At 53.4% G+C, this 21,205-nt stretch overlaps 5 protein-coding genes across 5 annotated transcripts; all 5 read right to left on the bottom strand.

Annotated features, from left to right (window-relative positions):
- Positions 1-180: 180 nt before the first annotated feature.
- Positions 181-4,316, bottom strand: pan2n2 (poly(A)-specific ribonuclease). Its single transcript, XM_025653071.1, has 4 exons — positions 3,889-4,316; positions 2,530-3,827; positions 1,359-2,474; positions 181-1,303 (listed from the first exon to the last, which is right to left on the bottom strand). Exons 1-4 carry the CDS (start codon positions 4,015-4,017, stop codon positions 373-375), a joined length of 3,474 nt encoding a protein of 1,157 aa, XP_025501038.1. The 5' UTR covers positions 4,018-4,316; the 3' UTR covers positions 181-372.
- A 568-nt stretch (positions 4,317-4,884) lies between these two features.
- BO66DRAFT_473654 (putative glutathione S-transferase family protein) lies at positions 4,885-5,918 on the bottom strand (the record flags this gene model as incomplete). The annotated part of the gene is made up of 3 exons (XM_025653070.1): positions 4,885-5,553; positions 5,631-5,810; positions 5,867-5,918. Coding segments are annotated over 3 exons (901 nt in total), but the record flags the coding sequence as incomplete, so codon positions are not given.
- Positions 5,919-6,187: 269 nt separating this feature from the next.
- BO66DRAFT_355397 (Zn(II)2Cys6 transcription factor) lies at positions 6,188-9,038 on the bottom strand (the record flags this gene model as incomplete). Its single annotated transcript, XM_025644851.1, has 1 exon — positions 6,188-9,038. One exon carries the CDS (start codon positions 9,036-9,038, stop codon positions 6,537-6,539), a length of 2,502 nt encoding a protein of 833 aa, XP_025501036.1. The 3' UTR covers positions 6,188-6,536.
- Positions 9,039-9,254: 216 nt separating this feature from the next.
- On the bottom strand, positions 9,255-12,463 carry BO66DRAFT_394013 (ESCRT-0 subunit protein HSE1). The gene is made up of 9 exons (XM_025647887.1): positions 11,965-12,463; positions 11,804-11,853; positions 11,698-11,732; positions 11,538-11,613; positions 11,341-11,439; positions 11,152-11,272; positions 10,476-11,093; positions 10,221-10,421; positions 9,255-10,167 (listed from the first exon to the last, which is right to left on the bottom strand). The coding sequence occupies exons 1-9, from the start codon at positions 12,002-12,004 to the stop codon at positions 9,590-9,592; spliced, it is 1,818 nt and encodes a 605-aa protein (XP_025501035.1). The 5' UTR covers positions 12,005-12,463; the 3' UTR covers positions 9,255-9,589.
- Positions 12,464-13,401: 938 nt separating this feature from the next.
- Positions 13,402-16,487, bottom strand: pakA (mitogen-activated protein kinase kinase kinase kinase STE20). Its single transcript, XM_025642220.1, has 4 exons — positions 14,208-16,487; positions 14,055-14,154; positions 13,661-13,995; positions 13,402-13,606 (listed from the first exon to the last, which is right to left on the bottom strand). The coding sequence occupies exons 1-4, from the start codon at positions 16,212-16,214 to the stop codon at positions 13,502-13,504; spliced, it is 2,547 nt and encodes an 848-aa protein (XP_025501034.1). The 5' UTR covers positions 16,215-16,487; the 3' UTR covers positions 13,402-13,501.
- Between the last annotated feature and the right edge of the window lie 4,718 nt (positions 16,488-21,205).

Genomic DNA, 21,205 nt, shown 5'->3' with positions numbered 1-21,205 from the left:
GTTGAGTTGATCTGAGATCCTCCCGCAACCACGTCATTCCCCACCCACCACCAGTTCTTCCAGTCACCGAGGAGATATTCGTCAATAATGTTCCAGTTTGATGGACACGTCGCTTAGTTCTAATAAAAGCAATTACCCATGTCACTACAGCAAACCCCAATGAGAATATTGAATCTAGGTGTAATTTCTATTTCTGATTAAAGCGCGAAGCATGGCAAGCCATGTGTCAGCGATACCCAACTGCGACAGTCAATTGGGTCCCCTCAATCAAGGTCGCCTTCTATCAAGCGATGCATGGTATAAGTGTAATCAAAAGCAAACATGTCCTGATTGGAAGACCGTTGTCGCTTCCTTCAAACAGCCGACGACTGCCTACTTCAGCGGGCTGGCACCAAAAATGTCGCTTGCGGCAGGGCTCGCAAAGCTGCCGTTACTCGGAGTCAACGCGATCGAGCGTCGAAACGCTTGCCGCGGGGTTGCAGGGGCGCTGCCGGCGGGGACTCCAACGTCGGGGGTGCTGGGAGTGTTGCGGCCGCTGCCATTCTGCATCGTCACCGCAGTACCGGGACGAGAAAGGACGGTCGTGGTGCCGTTCCTGGGGGGCGGCCGGAACCCAAGCTTGGACCCTTCGCGGAAGATCTCCTCCAGAATCTGGGATACGACCCCGGCGTCTTCATACTCCTTGAATTTCTTCCAGAGGCGCAGCGCCATCCGCGCATCCTCGATCGAGTCGTGTCCTTGGTTGTTGTTGTCGGTGGGCTCTTCTTGAATGAATTCCTTGAACACAGCCCAGGCGAGGTATCGGAGACTCAGACGCCGATTCTTCCCAGGGTGGAAGAACAGATACTGCGTGTCCACCGTTTGGTTCTTGGGGACCTGAATGTTTACTTTCCGGAAATCGGAGGCCAGGCCGTGCCCGACAAACACACAGCCTAGATTCAGAAGCAACCAGAGCTTCTTATATGCCACTTTCAGTGGAACGAGATTGTGTGGGCTAGTTCGGGGATCGAGGTCCCCGGGCTTAATGCCGGAATACTGCGTAACGTAGTCCACAATGGGTTCTTTGATGTTGATGTAATCGTCGATGAACGGAACGCCCTCGCGAAGCCCGGAGCCTCGGAGAACAGACACCCGAGCCAGGCCACTCTTGTTCGGCCGTACCACCTCTTGCGAGCCGTCTGCCTTGACATCGATTTCCGCTTTTTCGAGATCGACGAACTCCGTATCCAGCGCAACAGGGGTGCCCGGAGTGGGCTTTTCCTCCTCGGTAAGTGTCACGCGCGAATCCACGGCTTGGCCAGCACTAGAGAGGGGCGTTAATGAATGAGGCGCCACCAAAAATTCGAAGGTAAACTTACTTCATAGACCAATCACGGAACAAAAGGGTGGTATCAAGCGATTTCTTCCAGGAGTCGTCCATGGAATGACGTCCATCCTTGATTTGGTAAGCCAAGACACATGGTACTTTCCACGGTTGATTGAATCGGAGGGCTTCATCCCTGTCAACCTCCGTCACGAGGAAGTCATTGAATAAATGCCACTTGTTCGTAGGGTCCGCCTCGGGTGATGATATGGAGACATTGATGAAGGAGACCAGATGAGCTTTCTGATGCTCAGGGATGTCGATCTCGCAAACCAACCCCACCAGTTCATACACCACAAGCCCAGCCATCTTGGACTGGAGTCGCAACTTGAGCTCATCGCCCTCAAAGCACAGAGCCTTGCCATTGTCGACCGCAATTCCGATTTCTTCCGGCAGCCAGCCAGGAATAGCCCACAGGCGGCGACAGATGGGGTTACTCAGTGCTGCGTTGAGCATTAGGACCGGAGGCATACGGTGTATGCTTTTCCGGATCTTCACTTGTTGGTACCGCCGACACAAATTGCACCATCCTCTATTCTGGGTTTCTCGCTCTATGCTGGCTCGCAAGATGTTGGAAAAGCGGAAGGCAGGGTTCCGGCGAATTTGCTTTAGGTCAATGGCGGGGTACACCAGCTCGTTGACCAGGGAATTTCCAGGCCTGACGATATCGTTCTGGCAGCACATGCATCGTATAGTCTCAGAGGCAACGGTGTTGAGTCGCTGATCGAGTTCTTCCGAGCTGGGTAAGATCATCCGGTGGTCGTGAGAGATTTGTGTCAAAAAGAACCTGTTGACCGCTTGGATGGCCGTGGAAAGAGACTTGGTCGTCAAGTTCTCCTCAAATAGACCCAGACTGGACGCTTCACGAGAGCTACTGAAGGTCTTCAGGAGATTGGTCGCCTGGCAATTCTGCCCGTTGGCTTTCTCGAGCATATCAAATAGATAACCCATCTCACACAGAAGACAGCTCTCGAATATGCAAGAGCTAGCAGCGTGATGGAGCGCAACATTGCGAATCATCGGGATGAACTTGAAGAGTTGAAGGAGAGCGTTGGTAAAGGAATTCGCAATGTGTGTCTCGAGACCAGAGAAGGTCGTCTGGTTATAAAATCTGAGCTACGTTAGTCCTGCATGAGAGTGTACCCAGAGATGCTTGTCTGACATACCGGAAGTCGAAGTCATCAACACCAAATCGACTGTACTTGATTTCGACGTTACTGTATTTAAGAAGCGGGTCATCTTCAGCTTCGCCGTTGAGCTTCGCACCAGCCAAGGCCTCCGTGGTGTCGCTGACGGAACCATCGGACTTGACCTTGCTCTGCTCCCTGGCCTTCTCACTCAAGAATTTGGGAGCGATGAGAGCCGTGTCCGCTGTAGATAGTGCGCGGGTGTTCTCCACCTGATACCGCCGCGTCTTCTTCGGGTTCGCCGCATAATGGCCGATCTCGGCCGGGCGTAGGTAGGCGAGCAAAGCCTGGTCGACGGGGGCCGGGGGACTACCGACCTCGAAAACGAGATGACTCGGCCACGCTGAGAACAGCCGGTCGTGGTAATAAGGCATCCCGATCATATTCAGGGGCGTTTCCGGAGACCAGTCGACCGGCGGCGCCCGCGGCGTGACATCGGCAAACTCGGTTTCCTTGCTCATCTCGTTGAAATGCACCTTCGCCGGGGAGCCCCACAGATGAATCTGGCACTCCGCATCATTGATGGCGAGCGCTTCTCCCGACGGCGAGAGGTCGATGCCCAGCATGAAAGAAACATTCGCCTGCCGCAGGTTGATCGCATTGGGGTTCATCAGATCCACGACCTGCAGCTGGCCCGTCTGGGAGGCGACAAAGCTCGTCGTGTGCAGCTTCGGGTGCATGCGCACGTAGGCGGCACCCGCGTGGAAGGGGATCGGGGGTAACGGGGAGAGGGTCTTCAGGTCGTAGACATTGGCGAGGGGGTCCACGATCGGGGCCCCCAGGTGTCGGACCGAGAAGCCGCAGGTGACCAGCAGATCGTTCCGCGCATCCATGTCGTTGACGGCGGTGCCGTGGGCTTTCCACGACTTGACGACGCTGAAGTCATTCAGACTCAGCGCGTTGACGGAGCCGGTGTCGGTGGCCGCGCAGAGATACCGGCTCTTCTTCATCATGGTGTAGTTGTAATCCGTCGGCAACTTGTCGACAATAATCCCCTTGTCGATATCGATGGTGAACATGACTTTCTGGCATCCGGCCACGATGATCCGGTTCGTTTGTGCGGTGAAACTCATGCAGCGAAGGTCGGTCATCTCTTCGTGGGCGATGTGCCACTGCGTCAGGCCGCGTCGGGTGATCATGTGTGCACTCTTCGAGGAAATCGATAATACGCCTCTCTCATGGAAGAGGATCTGTCGCACCGCGCCTTCGGACACAGGATGTGCCCGAACAGAGGTATACCTCTGCATTTCGGGACCGTAGAAGGAGGTAATTCGGCCCTAAGCAGCCAGAAGCTAGATCAGTATCGCCAGCGGTATGTCAAGGGTCGATCGGGCGTACATATTCATTTCCGGCCCACAGAAGTTCCATCACATCGTCAAAGGCTATTGTGGTCGCGACCGTCGGCAACCCGTGCGGACTTGGAGGGGGCACGGGTATGCGCGACAATTCATCCCAATCAGCTTCCATGGCTTGACATGGCACCCGGGCAGATACCCGGGCTTAAGGATGTTTGGGGGAGGTTTGAGCTGGGTCGGGATGTTCAGCAGTAGGTTTGGGGGATGTCCATCTGGGAACAGGCGACAAGGTGCATGGTTCGGCGGAAGCGCGAGTGCGGGGGATAGAGCTTTGGTGGTGGTGGTGGATGGTGGTAAAGGTTGAGAATCTGGGGTGTCGTGACACAAGGCGCAGGGGAAGAATGTCGCGTCGAGTCTGTCGAGCAGCTCGCAGGCTCTCTTAATCAACGGCGACTTAAGAGACGAAGTGCCTCTGGGGTCGAGCGGATTTGACGAGGTCTTGAGAACGGCAATGGAGGGTGAGGGAGACCAACACATCATCACGTGAGCGAGGCAGGCGGGACGAGGAATAAAGAGTAACTTATTGGCAGCAGCAGCAGCAGCATCATCCATATCTCATCAGTGAGTCACCTCGAGATGTGATCAAATATTTACTATGTTCTCGGGACATATCCAGTAAGTACTGCATACTGACATGACATCCTCCGCGAATTCTCAGTGACGATATATTGAGCCATGAGATAAGTTAGTGTATAAACCGAAGCAATCCCACCACAAAGCCGTAGTAGAAAACAGTATAAAAAGCTGCTCTGTACGTTGTACACATTAGAGCAATTCCTGGCATACCTGTGTGTATACAATGTATAAAAGGTTACATCGGTCATATACAGCTACAGGCAAACCGAATTAACACAACATGTATAACTTCAACGTGCATACATATAGCTGGATAAGGGCGGTATACTGTAACCATCGCCACGCAGCCCACCATCTCGCTACTAGCAAGAATGATAACCACCTCCCAAGCCTACAGTGTAGATCACGTCCGAATAACCAACTCAGGTGACGCCTCCTCATCATACGCCTCCCCAAACGCGCCCCTCTGCACCGCCGCCCGCCCGCCAACCCTATCCACCCACGCCGCAAGCGCAGGCAACCTGTCCAACTCCTCCTCCTCCAGCCCAACAGCCCTAAAATTCCTCACCCACGGCCAAGCATTCATATCCGCCAACGTATACTTCCCCCTCCCCTGGCCCGCCAGGTACTCCCTTCCCAGTCCGGGATCCGCATACCGTCCAGCGAGATGCGCTTCGAGGACGTGAAACACGCGGAGTAACTCATCGTGGAATCGCTTCTTCGCGTCTAGGGCCAGCATTAGAGCCCAAGCCGTCGAGCCGAACCCCCCGATTTCAAGGGTCAGGGCGAAACACTCACGATCATTCTCGACCTGGTTCCGCCGGAAATAATTCCACTGCCCCTGAACCATCTGCCCCGACGCACCCCAGAAGACCAGCCACTGCAGCAGCTGACTCTGCTGCTGCGGATCCGCGAACCCAAACTTCTGGGAATGATCGACCTGATGGAACAGGTACAGCAGGATAGCGGAGGACTCCATGACGACGTGTGGGTGCGGGGTGGTGGTGTTGTCGATTAGGAGGGGGATGCGGCCTATCTCACGCAGAATTAAGGATGAGGTTAGGGGACTTTGCTTGTTGCATGCAGTGCAGTGCCTGGTGCATGTGGAGTTTTGGGATTGTTGGGGGTTGGGGCAGGGCAAAGGCAAACAAGCAAGCAAGCAAGCTGGCCATTCGGATTCAAGCGCAGAAACCATGGTTTCTTCTGCTCGTTCGTGTCGAGGTCGATGAGGCTGATGGTGAAGGGGAGGCCGTAGGTTTCTTTCAGCTCCTCGAGGTAGATGTGGGCTTTGCGGCCGTTGGGGGTTAGGGCGGTGATGAGGTGGAGGCCCTTATTGTGTTGTTAGTATTTGGGAGTGTTTGGATAGCTAGGGAGGAGGGGTGTACGGTGGCGTTTTTGATGCGATCGGGGGTTTCGGGGGCGTAGAATGGGGGCATGGCTTTCTATCTTGTATGTTGAGGGTGGTGGTAGCAATGAGAGTGATGGGAATGTAGGTACTCGAAGGACTGATTGACTGAGATGACCAGGGTGCACAGCTTACTGCAAGCTAGCTATCGCTGTAAGCAGCGCTAATGGCGTGCTTACTGGCCTTGTGATAAGACGGTATATCAAGGAGCAATCGATGCTGATGCCCACAACATGCGCTACGTGTAGATTTTTGTTTGCCCTAAACAAGCTTGATTAAGTCTCTAAACTAGAAGCAAATGCCGCAGGAGCCTTACTTGGGTTGGGTCAAGCTTCAGGGCTATCGGTTGCAGTGCAAGTTGCATACCACCAATTCCTAGCAGTCCTTTGTTTTGGATTCTCGAGTAGAAAGAGCACACACAATCCATGTACGAAGTACGGTTGCCGATGCTGTGGCTGGGGATGAATAGGTATATACGTATACATACCTGTATACGATATCCCGCCGGATCTCCGTGGCGCGACGGAGGTTTAATCAGCCATGGAAAAACAACCCATACAAAGTCCGAGCAGCGTCAGCTTACAACCTCCTCAGCAACTAATACCGAGGACAGACATCTACACCGACAACACCATCCAATACACGCCTGCTCAATGAGAGGCGCTATGTGAGCGCAACTCCCTTAATCGCTTCGTCTTCGGTTCCTCTACCCGGCTCATCCCCAACGCACCCCCCTCCTCCACACCGCTGAGAGCGTTCGACGATCGCTTCCTCTGGCTCTCCTGGCTGCTCGGACCAAGACCACCCAGCGAGACCGACGACGGCGATGGCATGACGCTCACCGGTTGAGATACAGAATTCATGATTGCATCGTCCCATGACAAGCTAAATGGCATAGCAGTCTGGCCTGGTTGAACCAGACAGGATGGCCCAGTCACGCCGGGCAGGGAGTCAAGCGGATTCAATGACAGAACGGGGACGGGGTTGGCCAACGATGCGAGGGCGAAGTCTCGCAAGTCGGACGCCGTGGTTGGGGGGCTCGTGACGTCTTGCAAGTCCAGCCACTCGAAGTCCGCATCATGGGCGACGGGCACGAGCGACGAGCACGAAGACATCGGCGCTGTGGCAAGATCGCTCGCGGCCGGTATCTGCTGCAAAGGCAGATTGAGGTCCAATGCACCAGAAAAGCTGTGGTAGGACTGATCTCGGAAGCTGGAAATCACCCCCTCGAGTCTGCTGCAAGCGGTCTTGAGCTGACGGTTTACTGCGCGCCATCGGCAATCCTTCAAGAGAGTCTCGTGATCGAAGAGCTCTTGCATCATCAGCCCCCCTTCTAAAAGCCTGAGAAGCCTATCCCGCCAGAGCTGCTGATCCACCGTCGTGGCACGGTCCCAGAGAGTGAGGATATACATGAGAGCTCGACTGACAGCATCCAGGCCAAGCATGTAGAAATGAAGCGAGGCGGAGTCCGTGCTAACTGCGTGGCCAAAGTGATGTTGCGAGAGGGCTTGAACCGCGGGGAACAGCTGCTTCAAATCATGCATAGAGGTTGTGAGCCGTTCAAAGAGCGACTCGCTGAGGACAAGAACCTGTGCGGTGTCGTTCCCCATCTCTTTTCGTGGGAAGAGTAGATGCAAAGCAACAGCCTGGTAGAAAACACGCAGTATCGGACCACCCCAGCTATCACCCGATTCGTGCTGCACCGTCGCAACGACGTCCAGTAGGGCGTTACGGGCCCCCGCGCAAACCTGCGCCAGACTGCGGCCTTGGTGCAGGAGGCGATCGAGCCGGTGCAGTATCGACTCTTGCCACGGTTGCGGCACCGGCGGGCTGCTTTGGGGTCGTGGATAGACGGCGTACAGACGCGCGCTCAAAGAGGTGACATGTGCCAGCAGCCACACCGACTGCAAGGAAGAGAACTGCGATTTCAGGGTAGAGAGGTTCTCGGTTGCTCGATCGAGTTGGAGCAGCATCGACTCGGCCTCTGAAAAGGCAGGGAGTACCTGCATGAGCCGCGCGGGCAGGAGATCTACCAAAGGCATATCCATCTGGAGATACGACCATAGCGTGAGGGCCAAGATCACCCAGCATATGTTGTGAATCAGCTCTGCCTCGACTGCGCCGTGATCAACACCATTGATGTGCGTCTGCCCGGCTGAAGACGACTCTGACAGCTGGCACTTCAACGTCGTGATGATACGGCCTGCGTATCCCACATAGCATAATGCCCGGCGCGAGTGCCCGCGGCAGGCATGGTACCAGCCCAGAAGTAGGAGACTCTGCGCGGTGGTGAGATCCCCCTTCCCTGCAGGAACACTGGGTAATTGCGCGATGGCCCACTGCACCAGGCGATCTCCCTTGCCAGATTCCTCGGCAAAGTGATGGGCGTCCGCCAGCAGGATCGCCAACAATATCCGATTGGCCTTCTGGCTGCGCAGGTCGCGGAGAAGAAGTGACTTGGAGATGAGGATTGATAAGGGATGATTACTGAACCAGACCTCGAGATACTGGGAGGTGAGATGCGGGTTATAGTCATCCCATATATCCAGGTCTGAGGAGGAGGCCGGGGGACTATCGAACATCGCCTTGATTGTGTCCTGCAGCATGGAGGCGTGATAAAAACTCTCCCCGGGTCCGAAGAAGGGATGGCAGCCTAGGTTGCTGAATTTGACGGCGACAGTTTCAATCAACTCTTGCATGACCAGAGCTAAAAAGCCCGAGTAACTGATACTCCCTATCGGAGCGGAGGCAGAGCGCTGAGGGCTGTTGGTCCTCCCTGCCATAAGACGCCTATTAAAGGTGGCTACCCGGTCTTGGAATATATTCGATGGAGCAGGGGCAGTGGAGTCATCATCACTGAAGTTCTCGCGAAACATGACATCCAGTTCTGCTGCCAGGCTGGTGGTAGTGGTGGTAACAGCAGCAGCAGCAGCCGTAGTAGGAGCAGGAGAAGCAGCAGCAGCAGCAGCAGCAGCAGCAGGTATACCTGGCGAGGTTTTACCCAGGCGAGGACGGCCCTTGGTCCCCTCTAGGCCATAAACACATTCAATAGATCGATCGCGACATGCCGTGCAAATGCGCTCGCCAGAACAGGCGATCTTGCGGGCGCGACAGAAGGTGCAACTCCGCCGTAACTCAGCTTTCTTGACCATGATGATTGTTGAGGCCGTTAAGGTGGTGAAATTAAGAAGGCTCCAAAGGTTAGGTAGCTTCTCTTCCACCTTCAAGTGCGTAAGCACTGAGCCTTAAGTGGTTAGCTGTAGTGCACTTATGGATTGATGCAGTGTCGCGCGTTTGGACTTGATTGGGCCACTCCTGAGCTACATCCCGATTGACCTGATCGGATAGACTACTAACCTAAGATCTGCGTCACTAATAATCCATACCGAGATGTAGAGCGATGACCAGAATTCCACCCTCTACATGCTACGTGACATGTTGGGTCATTCTTCCATAAAAACAGCCACGATCATCAAAACCAAATGGAAAATCATTTGCAACAACAGAAAACAAACGCTATGGAACACAAAGTGGTATGAAACTGGAAAAGCTCAAACATCTTCTTGCTAAAGCTCATACTACTGGAACAGTTCCAAACCGCCTCTCCATTACCCGATCTCGAGCCTGATCAACAAGCAAGGAACACCAGGAGGAGAAAACCTCCCATACCACAACAGTCCGTCAACTCAATATCAAACATGCTTTACCGGTAGTACGAAGCAGGGTTGGACACATCGGTTTGCGAGGGGCTGTATGCCTGGTAAGAGCCTCCGCCGGGGGTCAGAGAAGGGTAAGGTGTGGGAGTGGATGCTGTGCCTGCCACTGGAGGAGGCTGGTGCATCGGAGCTGGTTGATGGGTGGGATAGGGGGGCTGTGCTTGGTGGTGGGGGGCGCTGGCTCCGGCTGGAGGTCGGTTGGCGTCTTCAGGAGGGTAAGAAGATGGTGGGAACTCCGGCTGCTGCTGCTGTTGTTGCTGTTGCTGAGCCGGGAAAGGTGGCTGCGCAGAAGTTGGCGGTAGGACTTGTCCGGGATACTGAGGGCGATGTTCGACAGGAGAGTCGTAGACAGAAGTGCCCAATTCTTGGGGATTGTCATATGTCGACTCGGGGCGGTGGTGTGTGGGCTGGTAGAACTCATTCGAGGACTGGCGCTGCTGTTGCTGATACGGGGCGCCCGCGGGAGGTGTGACACGCGGATCAGGGGATTGTGAAGTGGGAGGGTACGCGTGAGCTTGTTCTCCTCCATAGTAAGGGGTAGGAGTGGACTGCGCAGGTTGGGCTTCTGTTCTCATGTTAGATGGCGGAATCACCCGATGGGGGAAGTAATAGGCGAACCTGAAGGACGAGGACTGAAGTATCGCTGAGGGTCAGCCTGGGGCGGGGCTTGCGGATATCCTACTGGAGCTGGATATCCGTATGGAGCTTGAGCCGGCCGTCCATACTGGGGTTGTGCAGGGTGGGACATCGACGCCTCCAAGAGCGATTCGTAGTCGCGGCGGGCTTTGATGAACTTCTCATTGAGCTGCGTAAACTCATCTATAGTCCAATCAGCAAGTGCAAATGCCAAACACCGGGTGCAAGAACACCTACCCTTCTTCTGGGAGTATTTGCCAATGAGCTCGATCAACTTCGGCCGGATTGCCAAGGTCGAGTGGTATAGAGTCGTAATTTCCTCATTGTCCTGCACATTGAGCTCGGAACTACGAGTGCTCAGAAGTGTGAGGAGCTTCTCGACGTTCTTGATCTGCCCGAAGACCTCCCCCTCCATCTGAGCTTCGCGCTGCAACTCCTCGACCGTAGGGTCGGGCAACTTCTCGACATAGTTGAGAGGGAAAATTCCCGTCTGGCCCCTCAGGGAACCCTTCCACCAATCCTTGTAGACCGATTCCAGAACAGCAATAACATCTCCCTTGCGGAACTGCAATTCACCGGGCTCGGAGGGCTGGAAATCAAATAGTGCCCGTACCCGCGACACCGTGGCCGCGGAGGTTCCGGAGGGAACAGGCTGGGCTGGAGCGGCCACCGGAGACTCAGTGACGGGGGCTGCGGCACTGGAGCTGCTGGCTTGCGGCTGGGTCTGAGGAGCCGCGGAGGGCTTCTCCCTGATCGAGAGCGCAAGCGCCATCTGTAACTCCTCTTCTTCCTTCTGGCGATCTGCCTCGGTGATCTCTCTCTTGCCTGGTTTCGAAGGAGGTTGCAAGTTCGGATCTAGAGCCAAAGCCCATATAAGCCTCCACGTCATCCCGACTAGTTTCCCCTGACTTACTCTGAGTCTTCAACTTCATGTACGCCTGCTCCATGATCCCGAAATCGGGATTACTAGCAAACATCTCCGTCCAATCGTGCATGCGCTCCAAGATCTTCGCTTTGACCTGTTGATGTGTGTTCTGTCGGGCGCGCCAAACTCATCAGTAACTTTTCCAGCGATACACAGCAAACCTGCGATGTAACTCACCCGATCGCCCGCTAGACGTAGCAGGGCATCTGTGAAACTTCTCGACGCAAGTTCACGGTGAATCTTCGGCCCACAATTCTGCGCCAAAGCGTTCGCCAACTAAAAAATTCGAGCAATACAAGCGTCAGCATTGTATGGCTCGACCGATCAAGCCCTCCCACCACTCAGCAGAATCAACCGTGTCAAGGACCGCGAACCTCCAAAGTATATAACTGCACATTGGCATTTCTATGCGCAAGCCTCTTGATCAAAGCGGCCACGGCATCCTTCGCACTAAACAGTCACCCCCAACCCACTCGTCAGCCCCAATCCCTCTTCGAGAACACAACTAGGAGGGAAAAAGAAGCGGAACCATACCCAGACTCCTCCGCAGCGACCTTGTCACAAACATCCTATGCGCCAGATTGTCAGAAAACCTCCCGGGAGACAAAATAATCTAGCGTGTTGCCGGAGAAAAGCGTACCAGAATATACTCCCAGTTTTCGGCGGTCAGGTTCTCGTCGGTCGCCTTGGCTATTGCGGGAAGTTGTATACGTCAGCGACATCGATCAGAGAGGGCTTAAGCGAGGTAGGTGGGTGTAATGAAAGGCAAAGTGAGAGTGAATCGGACAGGCTGTTACTGACCGACTGCGTCGTCGAAAGCGTTCTGCTGTGCGCGGAACATTTTGAGTGTTGTGCCTCAGAGCACCACGGTGAGGCGATCGGAGAGAGGTAGGAGAAGTGGCGGGGATGCGCCGTTCGAGTAGCGAGTGGAAGGGTATGAAGGCAGCGCTTGCGCCACAAGGAAACGAGATGAAGTGAATGAAGTAGTAGTGGTGGTGGAAGTAGTGTCAAGGAAATGACTCGTGGTTTCGGTGGAGCGAGTGGCTTTGCTCGTTTACTGGAGTCCGAATACCCAATTGCGGGGAGGTACAGCCTCGATGATGCAGTTGCGGAAGTGTTGTAAATACGTAGTAGGTATGAATTAGGGGGGTGACGAGAAAGCGGTAGCAGTGGTTGGAGCCAGGAGGTGTAGTAGATGTATGTACCAACACTGCAAGTATGAGCACTGTAAGAAATTATGAACACCACTGTTAGGTGAGCAGGACAAGAACGGGGGAACAAAGTGAGAACTGGAAGCACAAGCACGAAGGCTGCAACCTGATGAATGCTCAGCAGGTGACGACGGAGGGATCGCGCCGCCCCAGGGCGGAGAGCTGTCGCCTAATCGGGTCTAGTGCGGTCCTGGTACTGCCCTGAGCTCCCGATGACGATACCAGTATGGATAAGTTATGCTACTACCTAGGTAGTAGTACTAGTACCAAGTACGAAGTACTACAAAGAAGATCCAGACTAAAAACAAAACACCCTCAGTCCACATATGGCACTGAACTCTATGAACACAATCCATTATTATTCACCCCACGTAGAACGGTACAAAAGGAGCCGTAGCAAAGTTATCTCGGGTTTCCGAGGGTAATATGGCTTGGAAGCCAGCCGAAGCAGCAGTAGGGACTGTCGCTATCTGAACAGAATCACAAAGCAGATCAAACAAATCGAATCGAGTTCATGCTTTTGTTCTTTTGTCATGAAGAATGGATGCCAGAAAATGCCTCATAAATCATCACCGGCCTGCGCGAAAGCAAGAAAACCCCGAGGGCACCATCGCATCGATATGGAAACGGGAAGACGCTGCTAGTACATGCAAGTGCAGACTGGTCACTCGGAATGTGGCACAACGACATATTCGACTCGAACCGTAGTTGGAGAAGCAACCCGGTAAGTTCACTAGTATGAATTTCGCACAAGGACAAATGCCGGAAGTAGAGAAATTTACAAACAATTTTTCCACCTTTCCACTGGCTGACCTGGGAAGACCAGCCATGCCGTCGAGGTACATGTGCATGTGTTCGATGGGCGAAGGGTCCAGACCTCCAGCTCCACAAGCACCGCAACAAAAGGTAGGATGAAAGAAAGATCATCACAAGAAGAATCCATCGCCGTCTAGAAAATCAAGGCAGATCCGTAGGAAGAAACAGAGAAGGATGAACAAGGCGTTGGTCATTATGCGATGCCAGCATAAGATGTCCAGCAAATATGAAAACATCGGGAGTCATGGGTATCTGAGAGAGAGAAGACAGAAGATATCGACGTATATAGTAACAGTGAAAAGTCACGGTACCTAGGCACCCCCCTTTTGAGCCTTTTCTTGCGCTCGGTTGGCTCGCGCAGCCTTCACCAGCGGCGACAGATGTGACAGAGGGGCGCAGAGGGACATGAACGGATGCTGACACTCAATTAGCAAGGGCTCAAACAGCCGGAGAAAAAACATTCGACATACTTTAAGCAGGTCATGAGCAGACGCTCTCTTCTCGGGGTCCACCTTGAGTGCAAGGTGCAGGAAGTCCCGGAAGACAGGAGACAGGTTGTGTTCGTCCTTGATCGTGGGCGTTCCGTTGGTTGCGATCAAGTACAGCGCTCGCAGAGGCGACTCGGTCAAATAAGGGGGCTCGCCCTCAATCATCTCAATTGCCATGATTCCGAGACTCCAGATATCGACCTTGCGGCCATACTCCTTTCGGGTAACGACTTCTGGTGCCATCCAATACGGCGTGCCCACCATAGTGTTTCGCTTGTTGTGCGAGTCGTTGATCTGGGCACAGAAACCGAAATCGGCTAGAAGCAAAGTTAGACAGATCGTCCGGTTAACACCAAACATGGAAGAAACAACTTACTCAATTTGATGTTGCCATCCAAAGATAGCAGAATGTTGTCCGACTTGATATCACGGTGGATGACACCTTTGGAGTGAAGATGCTGCAGACCACTCAGAGTCTTACAGATGTCAGCCTTTGAAACAACGACTAGCAACAGACGTTGTAGCTTACCTCTCTGCACACGGCAGCAATCTGCCCTTCACTCATGATGTTGAACGTGACCACATCTGTCAAGCTGCCACCTTCCATATATTCCATCACCACCCATAGGTCCAGACCGTGAAGATAACTGTCCAGGAAGTTGACGATGTTCTTGTGTTTGCTGTCCTTCATGACCAAGATTTCGTTGATGATAAGATCTTTCTTGGGCTGCAAGTCCAGATTCATCTGCTTGATAGCGACACAACTATTGGAGTTATTTTCATACGCAGTGAAAACGCCGCCCGATGCTCCCTGGCCAATCTTGTTAAGGTGGTGATAAAGCTTAGTCGGGTCGCCGGGAGTGCAAATCGCGAGTAGTCGTTGTCGAACGTCCATGATGTTACTCTGGCGGGCCCGTTGCCGAGGACGAGCAGCGGGGGCGGCGCCGACGGCAGCGGCAGCGGCAGCGGCAGCGGCAGCCGGAGCAGCACGTGCCTGCTGCATCGAAGCAGACGTCTCTTCCACGGGAGTAATGTGCTGAGGAGGTGCTTGCTGCGATGCTTGCTTCTGAGCGGCCTGCTGCTGACGCTGACTGCGGCTCCGCTCAAGCTGTTTACTGACAATCGCCTGCTGGGCTGCAGCCATGGCTTGCTCCTGTTGTTGCTGATACTGAGCCGGAGATGGCGTTGTCCAGGGCACGGGCGTACCATTTGCCTTGGAGTTGGATCTGCTGAGCGGGTGTTGTTCCTTGGGTAAGGGCTCTGCCTCCGGAATTGGGGGTGTTGCATAGGCCTGAGCATAAGCATCCTGAGCTGCGCGGACCGGTGCTGCAGCGTAGGTAGCGGCGGAAGGAGGTTGAGGAGCGGGGCGAGCTGGGGTGATCGTGCCTGTGCTTGGGGGCTTTGGCGGGGCCCGGTTGGGAACGAATCCACCCACCGATGGTGACATGGCTTGGCCTGCTGCAGGAGCACCGCGAGGAATCGGAGGTGGCGCCCGGGGGTTTTCGAAGCTGCCTTCATGGTTCTGAGGGAATCGAGGACTTGTTGGGGGGGAGACTCGCTGCGCGCCAGGACCATAGGAACCCGTGCCGGAGGCCGGACTGGCTGCTGACTGGTGTTGCGGGTATGCATGGTCAAATTTGTGCCAAACCTCATCATCACCCCGGGCATTCTTCTCATAGAATCTCATGATATCAACCATGGTCTGGGGGTGCTCTTCCTGCTCCTTCTTAGAGATACCGCTCTCCTGTAATAATCGTTGCCATTCTTTCGGGAGACCAGTAAACTGGCCGGTCTGGTTATCGTAGCCGACATGAGTGACGTGGACGGGGTTCTCCGGGGCGGAGATTTTGATGCCTCGTGGGGAGCCGAGCATACTGTTGACAAAGCTGGAAAAACTGCTCTTCTTGCTTCTGCCCGCAAATGGCCTGGTCGTTGTGTTACCCTCGTCGGAGAGACGCTTCGGATTTACCGAGCGGTCATTGTCGGTCGCCCTGTGCACAAACGTCTCCATTCGGCTCTGTAAGGTAGCCAGGCTAGCCGACTGTCTTAATCCTCGGGTTTCAGGGCTTGTGGCCGACCGCAAGGTCGGGGGCTTTTCGGAAATGGGATCAGACTCGGTCGAATTCTCTTTCAAAGAGCTGAGCATGCCCCGACTATCAAATGGGGTGCCAATCAGTTCATCTGAGCTCTGCTCACTGAGAGAAAATCGGCCGGCGGGGGGAGGGCGGGACTTGAAGGAATTATTGCTGGTCGGAAAATAGCCCGACTCGTTGCCGGAGTGTGCTGGAGAAGGATTGCCGCTGTTCTGCTCGAGGGAGGATGAGGATGATCCGTATGCGTTCGATCTCGTCCGAGTGTGCTCTCGACCTCCGGCAGCGGCAGCGGAACGAGGGTAGACGGGGGCTGAGGGGTGACGTTTGAGGGAGGTGTTGCTCTGCTGACTCTTCAAGATGCGGGACGTGAAGCTTGGAGGGTCTTTGTGAAGCTTGCTTGACGACCGTCGAAATTTTAGGGAAGAGAAACTATCGTGATTCATGACGTGCGGTTTAGGGGGGGGAGGGAGGGAGAGGTGGAGTGACAGTTCGAGCGACTGGTGGCAGCAGGGTTGAGCGACCAAGACTGAGGTTTGATTGGAGGAAGAGGGGAAGCCACTGAGTGAGGCGGTGCGCACTGTGCTTCTTCACTACCGATCACCTTTTGTCGACGATAGGTGTCGAATGGGGACTTCTGGCGGGGAGGGGAGGGGTGGGTGCAATGCTGCACGGTCAGATCGATAGCCCCAACGGGGAGAAGGAGGGGGGGGGGTTGTGAATTCTGATGGAGCAGCGACGGAGGAATCAGATATGTGAGAGGGATCCAGAATACTTGGACAGACGCAAGGGAGGGCGCGAAAGAAGCTGCCGCGGGTTACCGTCAACCAGTAGTTAGCACGTGGAGAGAGAGCATTAACTAGGCGGTGACTGAGGTTGACTGACCTGTCTTGTCTCTGTGTCTGTTTCTGTCTGACTTGTCGGTGGTGGTGGTAACGGGTAAAAGGAGAGAGGGAGATCAGACAACGCAGACAAAAGAGAAAGAAAGGTTTGGTATGGTAACAGAAACCTCACGGAATGATTCCCCAAAAAAATCGGTGAAATAAAAAAAGTATCAAGAACAACAAAACGTCAGTGATGGAATTTAATTCTGTTGAATGCAGGATGCACTGCAGATAACCGACAGCTCAGCACACAGATCTGCAGTACCAAGAAAAGTAATAACATAACAGTCACCGAGAAGGACGGCCAGCGATGACGGTGTAGAGAGGAAGAGGGAGAGGGGGGGTTGGGGGGTTGGGGGGTTAGAAGGGGGGGAGGTGGGCGATTCGAGAGCGAGGTGGAGGGAGAGAGGAGGGGGGAGGAGCAGCAACAGCAGCAGCAAGAGCAGCAGCAGCAGCAGCAGTAGCAGTAGCAGCAGCCGGTAACGTTAGACTAGACTGAACGGTGGAGGAGGGAAGCAAGCGATTGATTATTGAAGCGAGTGCTAAAACGGCCCGTCGTTCTGTATGATTTTTACAACAACGGGTCCAGCCACAGATGGCAGCAGCTGGTATTAAAAACTACGGTACTGACTTACGGAGTAGACAGGGTAGTCCTAGACTCCTGAGTCCTAAGTTAGGTAGTATAGCAGTGCCACTGCACCTACTAACTACTACATACTAAAAGTAATCGGGCGGTCAACATTCCAATCATAATCCCAGCGCCGTGGGAGGACAAACTGCCAGGCTTCTTGTTGTCCCTTGTCCAACCCATACAACTGCTGGGAGACTACTCCGTACCCCGTACCTAGTACCTATCTCCTATCAATCACAACAAGCAATGACGGATTGTCTAAAAGGGGATATCGGTACTCCGTAACGTAGGTAGGTACCTTAGGTATTTGCACTGCTGCCAGTATAATGTAAACCCTAATACATACAATACTGGCCGTTACTTTTGTTGTCCCCCCGTAAAAAAGGCGTACATCATCTGTCTCAGACTCAGATATACTGTGTAGTGTGTAGTGAGCAGTGCCTCCGAACGGGCAACCAGAGAAGAAAAATTCTAGACACGTCCTTTCGACCCCAGTTGCATGTTGAGATGTGGAGCGCGAACTGACTGATTGATGCTCTTCCCATTTTCTCTGGTACAACTCCACTCCTTTCCGTCACTTTGGACGAGAAAAAGGCCCAGGAGGGTAGGTATAGCGCTCCCTACGACTCAGGGAGCCGAAGGTCTCGAATCTGGTCTTAATCATTTCTGGGTTCCCGTCCCCGGCCGGAGACTAACAACAAATTAGCATCATCGTAATTAAGTAGGTCAGATAGATTAAAATGTCTGAGCTGCCCCGGACTTCGGTGATTCACTGGGAATAAGAAGAATGATCAGTAGTGGGAAGTGGGAAGTTTGCAGGATGGATGATGGTAATAATAATCAAACCGACAAGAAATAATGAATAATAATAATATGATACCTTATTACCTACAGGATGGAACGGTTAGTGGCGCGCTAGGAAGGGCGGGGCACAAAATCAGTTCCAGTCCAACCAAATTGTGTGCCCAACATCAACCTGCCCTTAAAACCGACAACTATTATTGTTCCATGCCGCAGTGGATACTTTTTCCCCTTCGACCTCGACGCCCACCGATATTGCATTACTTACTATTGATTGGGAGGCAGACAGAGCATAGCGTCATCGCTTTTGAGAACCAAGCTAGAAGTATCAACGTCTTTTGAGGTTGCTTCCCAACCATGTGCTGTACTCAGTATACTCTGTGACTGACATGAGTGAGCGCTGAGCTCAGCTCAGCCCATGGGGAGGACTGCGCCAGGGAGGTTTCCTACCTCAGATCTGATGATCCTGCAGGTACTGTGCGTGAATTTGAGGACGGTTGCCTCGATCATACTCGTACCAACACGACACACACGCGCGCACCACGTCCATTCGGAAATCCCATTAGATTATTGACCACTTTCCGACCCCTGCACCTGCAGCAAAAGACTTGTTCTGTTTCCAGACCAGAGAGAGAAAGAGAGAGTCACACATCTGTTTCCGGGCTGCCGCTGCCTGCCCCCTTGATGCACACCAATCTCAATCTCTGGTAGGATAAAAAGGAGAATGAGTGGGCTGAGGGCAGATCATATATGACTGATCATCATTTGAACTGACTATAAACCACGAGAAAAAAAAAAGTCCCGAGAACCCTTGCTAGGGGGGAAGGGCAAAGGCGGGCTGGAAGAATCGAAGCATAGAAGATTGTTCTATAGCGATGGACAGACGACGATCGCTAGAGCCTCGTTTGAGCAGGACATGGGTAGTCACCACAATACATTAGTAGACACAAACACGCCCCGCGACGGGGAGCTCCTTTTCCTCGCTCATTGTCATTTCGATATATCACGGCTAGAACCTCTTATGTGAAACTTGGCTGATTTCATCCTTCTTCGACCAGTCTCATTTAGACTTTTGGTTGGGGCGGGGACCGGCAAATCCCGTCCTCTTCCCTTTTCTGCAACAAAAATGACGTCTAAGTGTCCTTGATGCCAGGTTTTCCGACTTGACCATAAGTTATCGGCTGTTGCGATCGGGTGGTTTGGATGGGTTGGCTCTCATCGTTGTAACAACCACTCAGTACTAAGTTCTTGATACAATGGAAGGGGCGCTTAGACCGTCAAATTATCATTCTTCTCGCACTTGAATATTCCGTACTTTCAACTCCCCTCCCCCTTACCCCTGGAACTCGATGGCAGAGTCGAATCGACCTATGTCCAATAAAAGCTGCAGTATTTCGCAGATTATTGATTGAATGAAGTGTCACATCATACTGACCGGAGTGAGAAGCGGCAACAGCCTTTGCTGATGGTGGAATGGAGATCCAGCGATAACGTACGGAGCCTCTCGGGATTGGTGGTCGTCGACCCAGCGAGGGGACCACTTGTGTGCAGGCAGCCGGGCTATAGACCCTGACTTTCGAAGTCGACCTACCGTTGAAAGTATAAATCGCGAGGGGTTGGTTGCTCGGTGGAATAGGGAAGGGTAGGACGGACATATTGACCTTCCAAGAAAGCTTCAATGGTTGCGGTGCCAATTCGACCATGCCCGAGATCAGATACCAACGCTATGAGTATGTGCACCGTGATACTGCTGTGGTCTAGGAATTAGGGTCTAGAACTTGGGCGCCATCCAGGTACAGTACCTGGACTGCTCAGCTGGAGGTCCGGCTTTCCTCTTTGAGAGCTTTGAGCCGGTACAGGTACAGTGCTGATGGGCATTGATAGCCCTACTTGCCTATTGCACCTGGTGTGTTAAGACCACAGATGAGTACTCGATGTGCGTAGAGAGAACATGTCCGTCTGCCTGGTGTTTAGCATAGGCGTCAACCTAAACAGTCCTCTTCGGATTATCTGTATACCTCCCACGGATACACCTACCCCTCCATCCACCAACCAGCAAAACCACAACCAACATCAACAACAATCGCAGTGGTCCAGCATATCCCCAGTCCTTACACATACCCAAGAGAAATATCTCAGACGACCCAAACAAAGCCCCTTCTTCGATCTACAAAATCCAAGTGGATAACATCCCAGGCTCGGACCGGTACTGTACATTCTGAATCCCCCCGCACACGCTCGCTCACGATGATCGTACCGTCATCTGGCCCCAGGTTTCTGTTGCCACTTTGCGGAATGGAGGTTGGCGATTGAGCTTCCAAGCACGCTCCCTACCAACAACCGCGCCGTTTCATAATGCACATCTCACGTCACTTAGTGTGGACGGGGCTTTTGGGGCCTATACCGGCGGTACTTGTATACATCCATGTGTAAGTGGATACAGCTGCTGCTGCATCCCCGAGATACCTATCTTGTATGCGTATGATAGCGTTTCAGCGGTCTTTCTCTTTCTCATTTTTTTTTTAGCTCGAGTTTAGCGATGATGCCATGTTTCTGCGCCCATGCGTCACTTGCGAATACCAGGTGCCTTGTTCTCGACGGTGAGATGTGCATGGTGCGCGTATTTCTGATCCGGCTTTGTGGTCGAGAACACTATCGTCGGCACGGGAGAGCTTCCGTCGATGGGGAATTGATTTTTGACACTCGGAGGCTGCGGTAGCAACGCTATTTCCCAGAGAGTGTTGGGGCTGAAGAGAAGAAGACTTTCGTGGCTGTCGCTGTATGTACTGTACATACTTGCACCCACTGCAAGTGGAGTAGATTCAAGCTTTGCGGGGTGTTGGCCACCTGCAAGTCAGGGTGGAATGACATGGCCGCTTACCTACCCCCCGTCCGCTTTCCCCCGGGAGGAAGCGAGGGGGATAAGGTTTGAAATGTAAGGCTGTTCTGTGCTGTACATAAACGTCCTGGATGGTATAAGCTTCAATGGGGCTGGCGAGACTTGTACCTGCGGGATTGGGGAGATCCATCCCTGCCTTGCGTTTTCTGGTGGCATGCATGCACGCATGCGAGTTGTAGATGGGATGGGATGGAGTTTGAGAATAAGGTGATAGAATGAGTG

Source organism: Aspergillus aculeatinus (genome assembly GCF_003184765.1).
Source record: "Aspergillus aculeatinus CBS 121060 unplaced genomic scaffold BO66scaffold_44, whole genome shotgun sequence".
Taxonomy (NCBI): domain Eukaryota; kingdom Fungi; phylum Ascomycota; class Eurotiomycetes; order Eurotiales; family Aspergillaceae; genus Aspergillus; species Aspergillus aculeatinus.
This window is presented reverse-complemented; position numbering and strand designations above follow the sequence as displayed.

Excerpts from the sequence above, each read along its gene's own strand:
- pan2n2 (XM_025653071.1), bottom strand. The coding sequence starts at position 4,017 with ATGGAAGCTGATTGGGATGAATTGTCGCGCATACCCGTGCCCCCTCCA. Across the intron at positions 3,828-3,888 it reads TGTGGGCCGGAAATGAATAT|GGCCGAATTACCTCCTTCTA; the intron begins GTACGCCCGATC and ends CTGGCTGCTTAG. Across the intron at positions 2,475-2,529 it reads GTTGATGACTTCGACTTCCG|ATTTTATAACCAGACGACCT; the intron begins GTATGTCAGACA and ends AACGTAGCTCAG.
- BO66DRAFT_394013 (XM_025647887.1), bottom strand. The coding sequence starts at position 12,004 with ATGTTCCGCGCACAGCAGAACGCTTTCGACGACGCAGTCG. Across the intron at positions 11,733-11,803 it reads AAAACTGGGAGTATATTCTG|GATGTTTGTGACAAGGTCGC; the intron begins GTACGCTTTTCT and ends TCTGGCGCATAG. Across the intron at positions 11,094-11,151 it reads CATGAAGTTGAAGACTCAGA|ATCCGAACTTGCAACCTCCT; the intron begins GTAAGTCAGGGG and ends CTTTGGCTCTAG.
- pakA (XM_025642220.1), bottom strand. The coding sequence starts at position 16,214 with ATGAATCACGATAGTTTCTCTTCCCTAAAATTTCGACGGTCGTCAAGC. Across the intron at positions 13,996-14,054 it reads GGATGGCAACATCAAATTGA|CCGATTTCGGTTTCTGTGCC; the intron begins GTAAGTTGTTTC and ends CTTTGCTTCTAG. Across the intron at positions 13,607-13,660 it reads CTGCTCATGACCTGCTTAAA|CATCCGTTCATGTCCCTCTG; the intron begins GTATGTCGAATG and ends ATTGAGTGTCAG.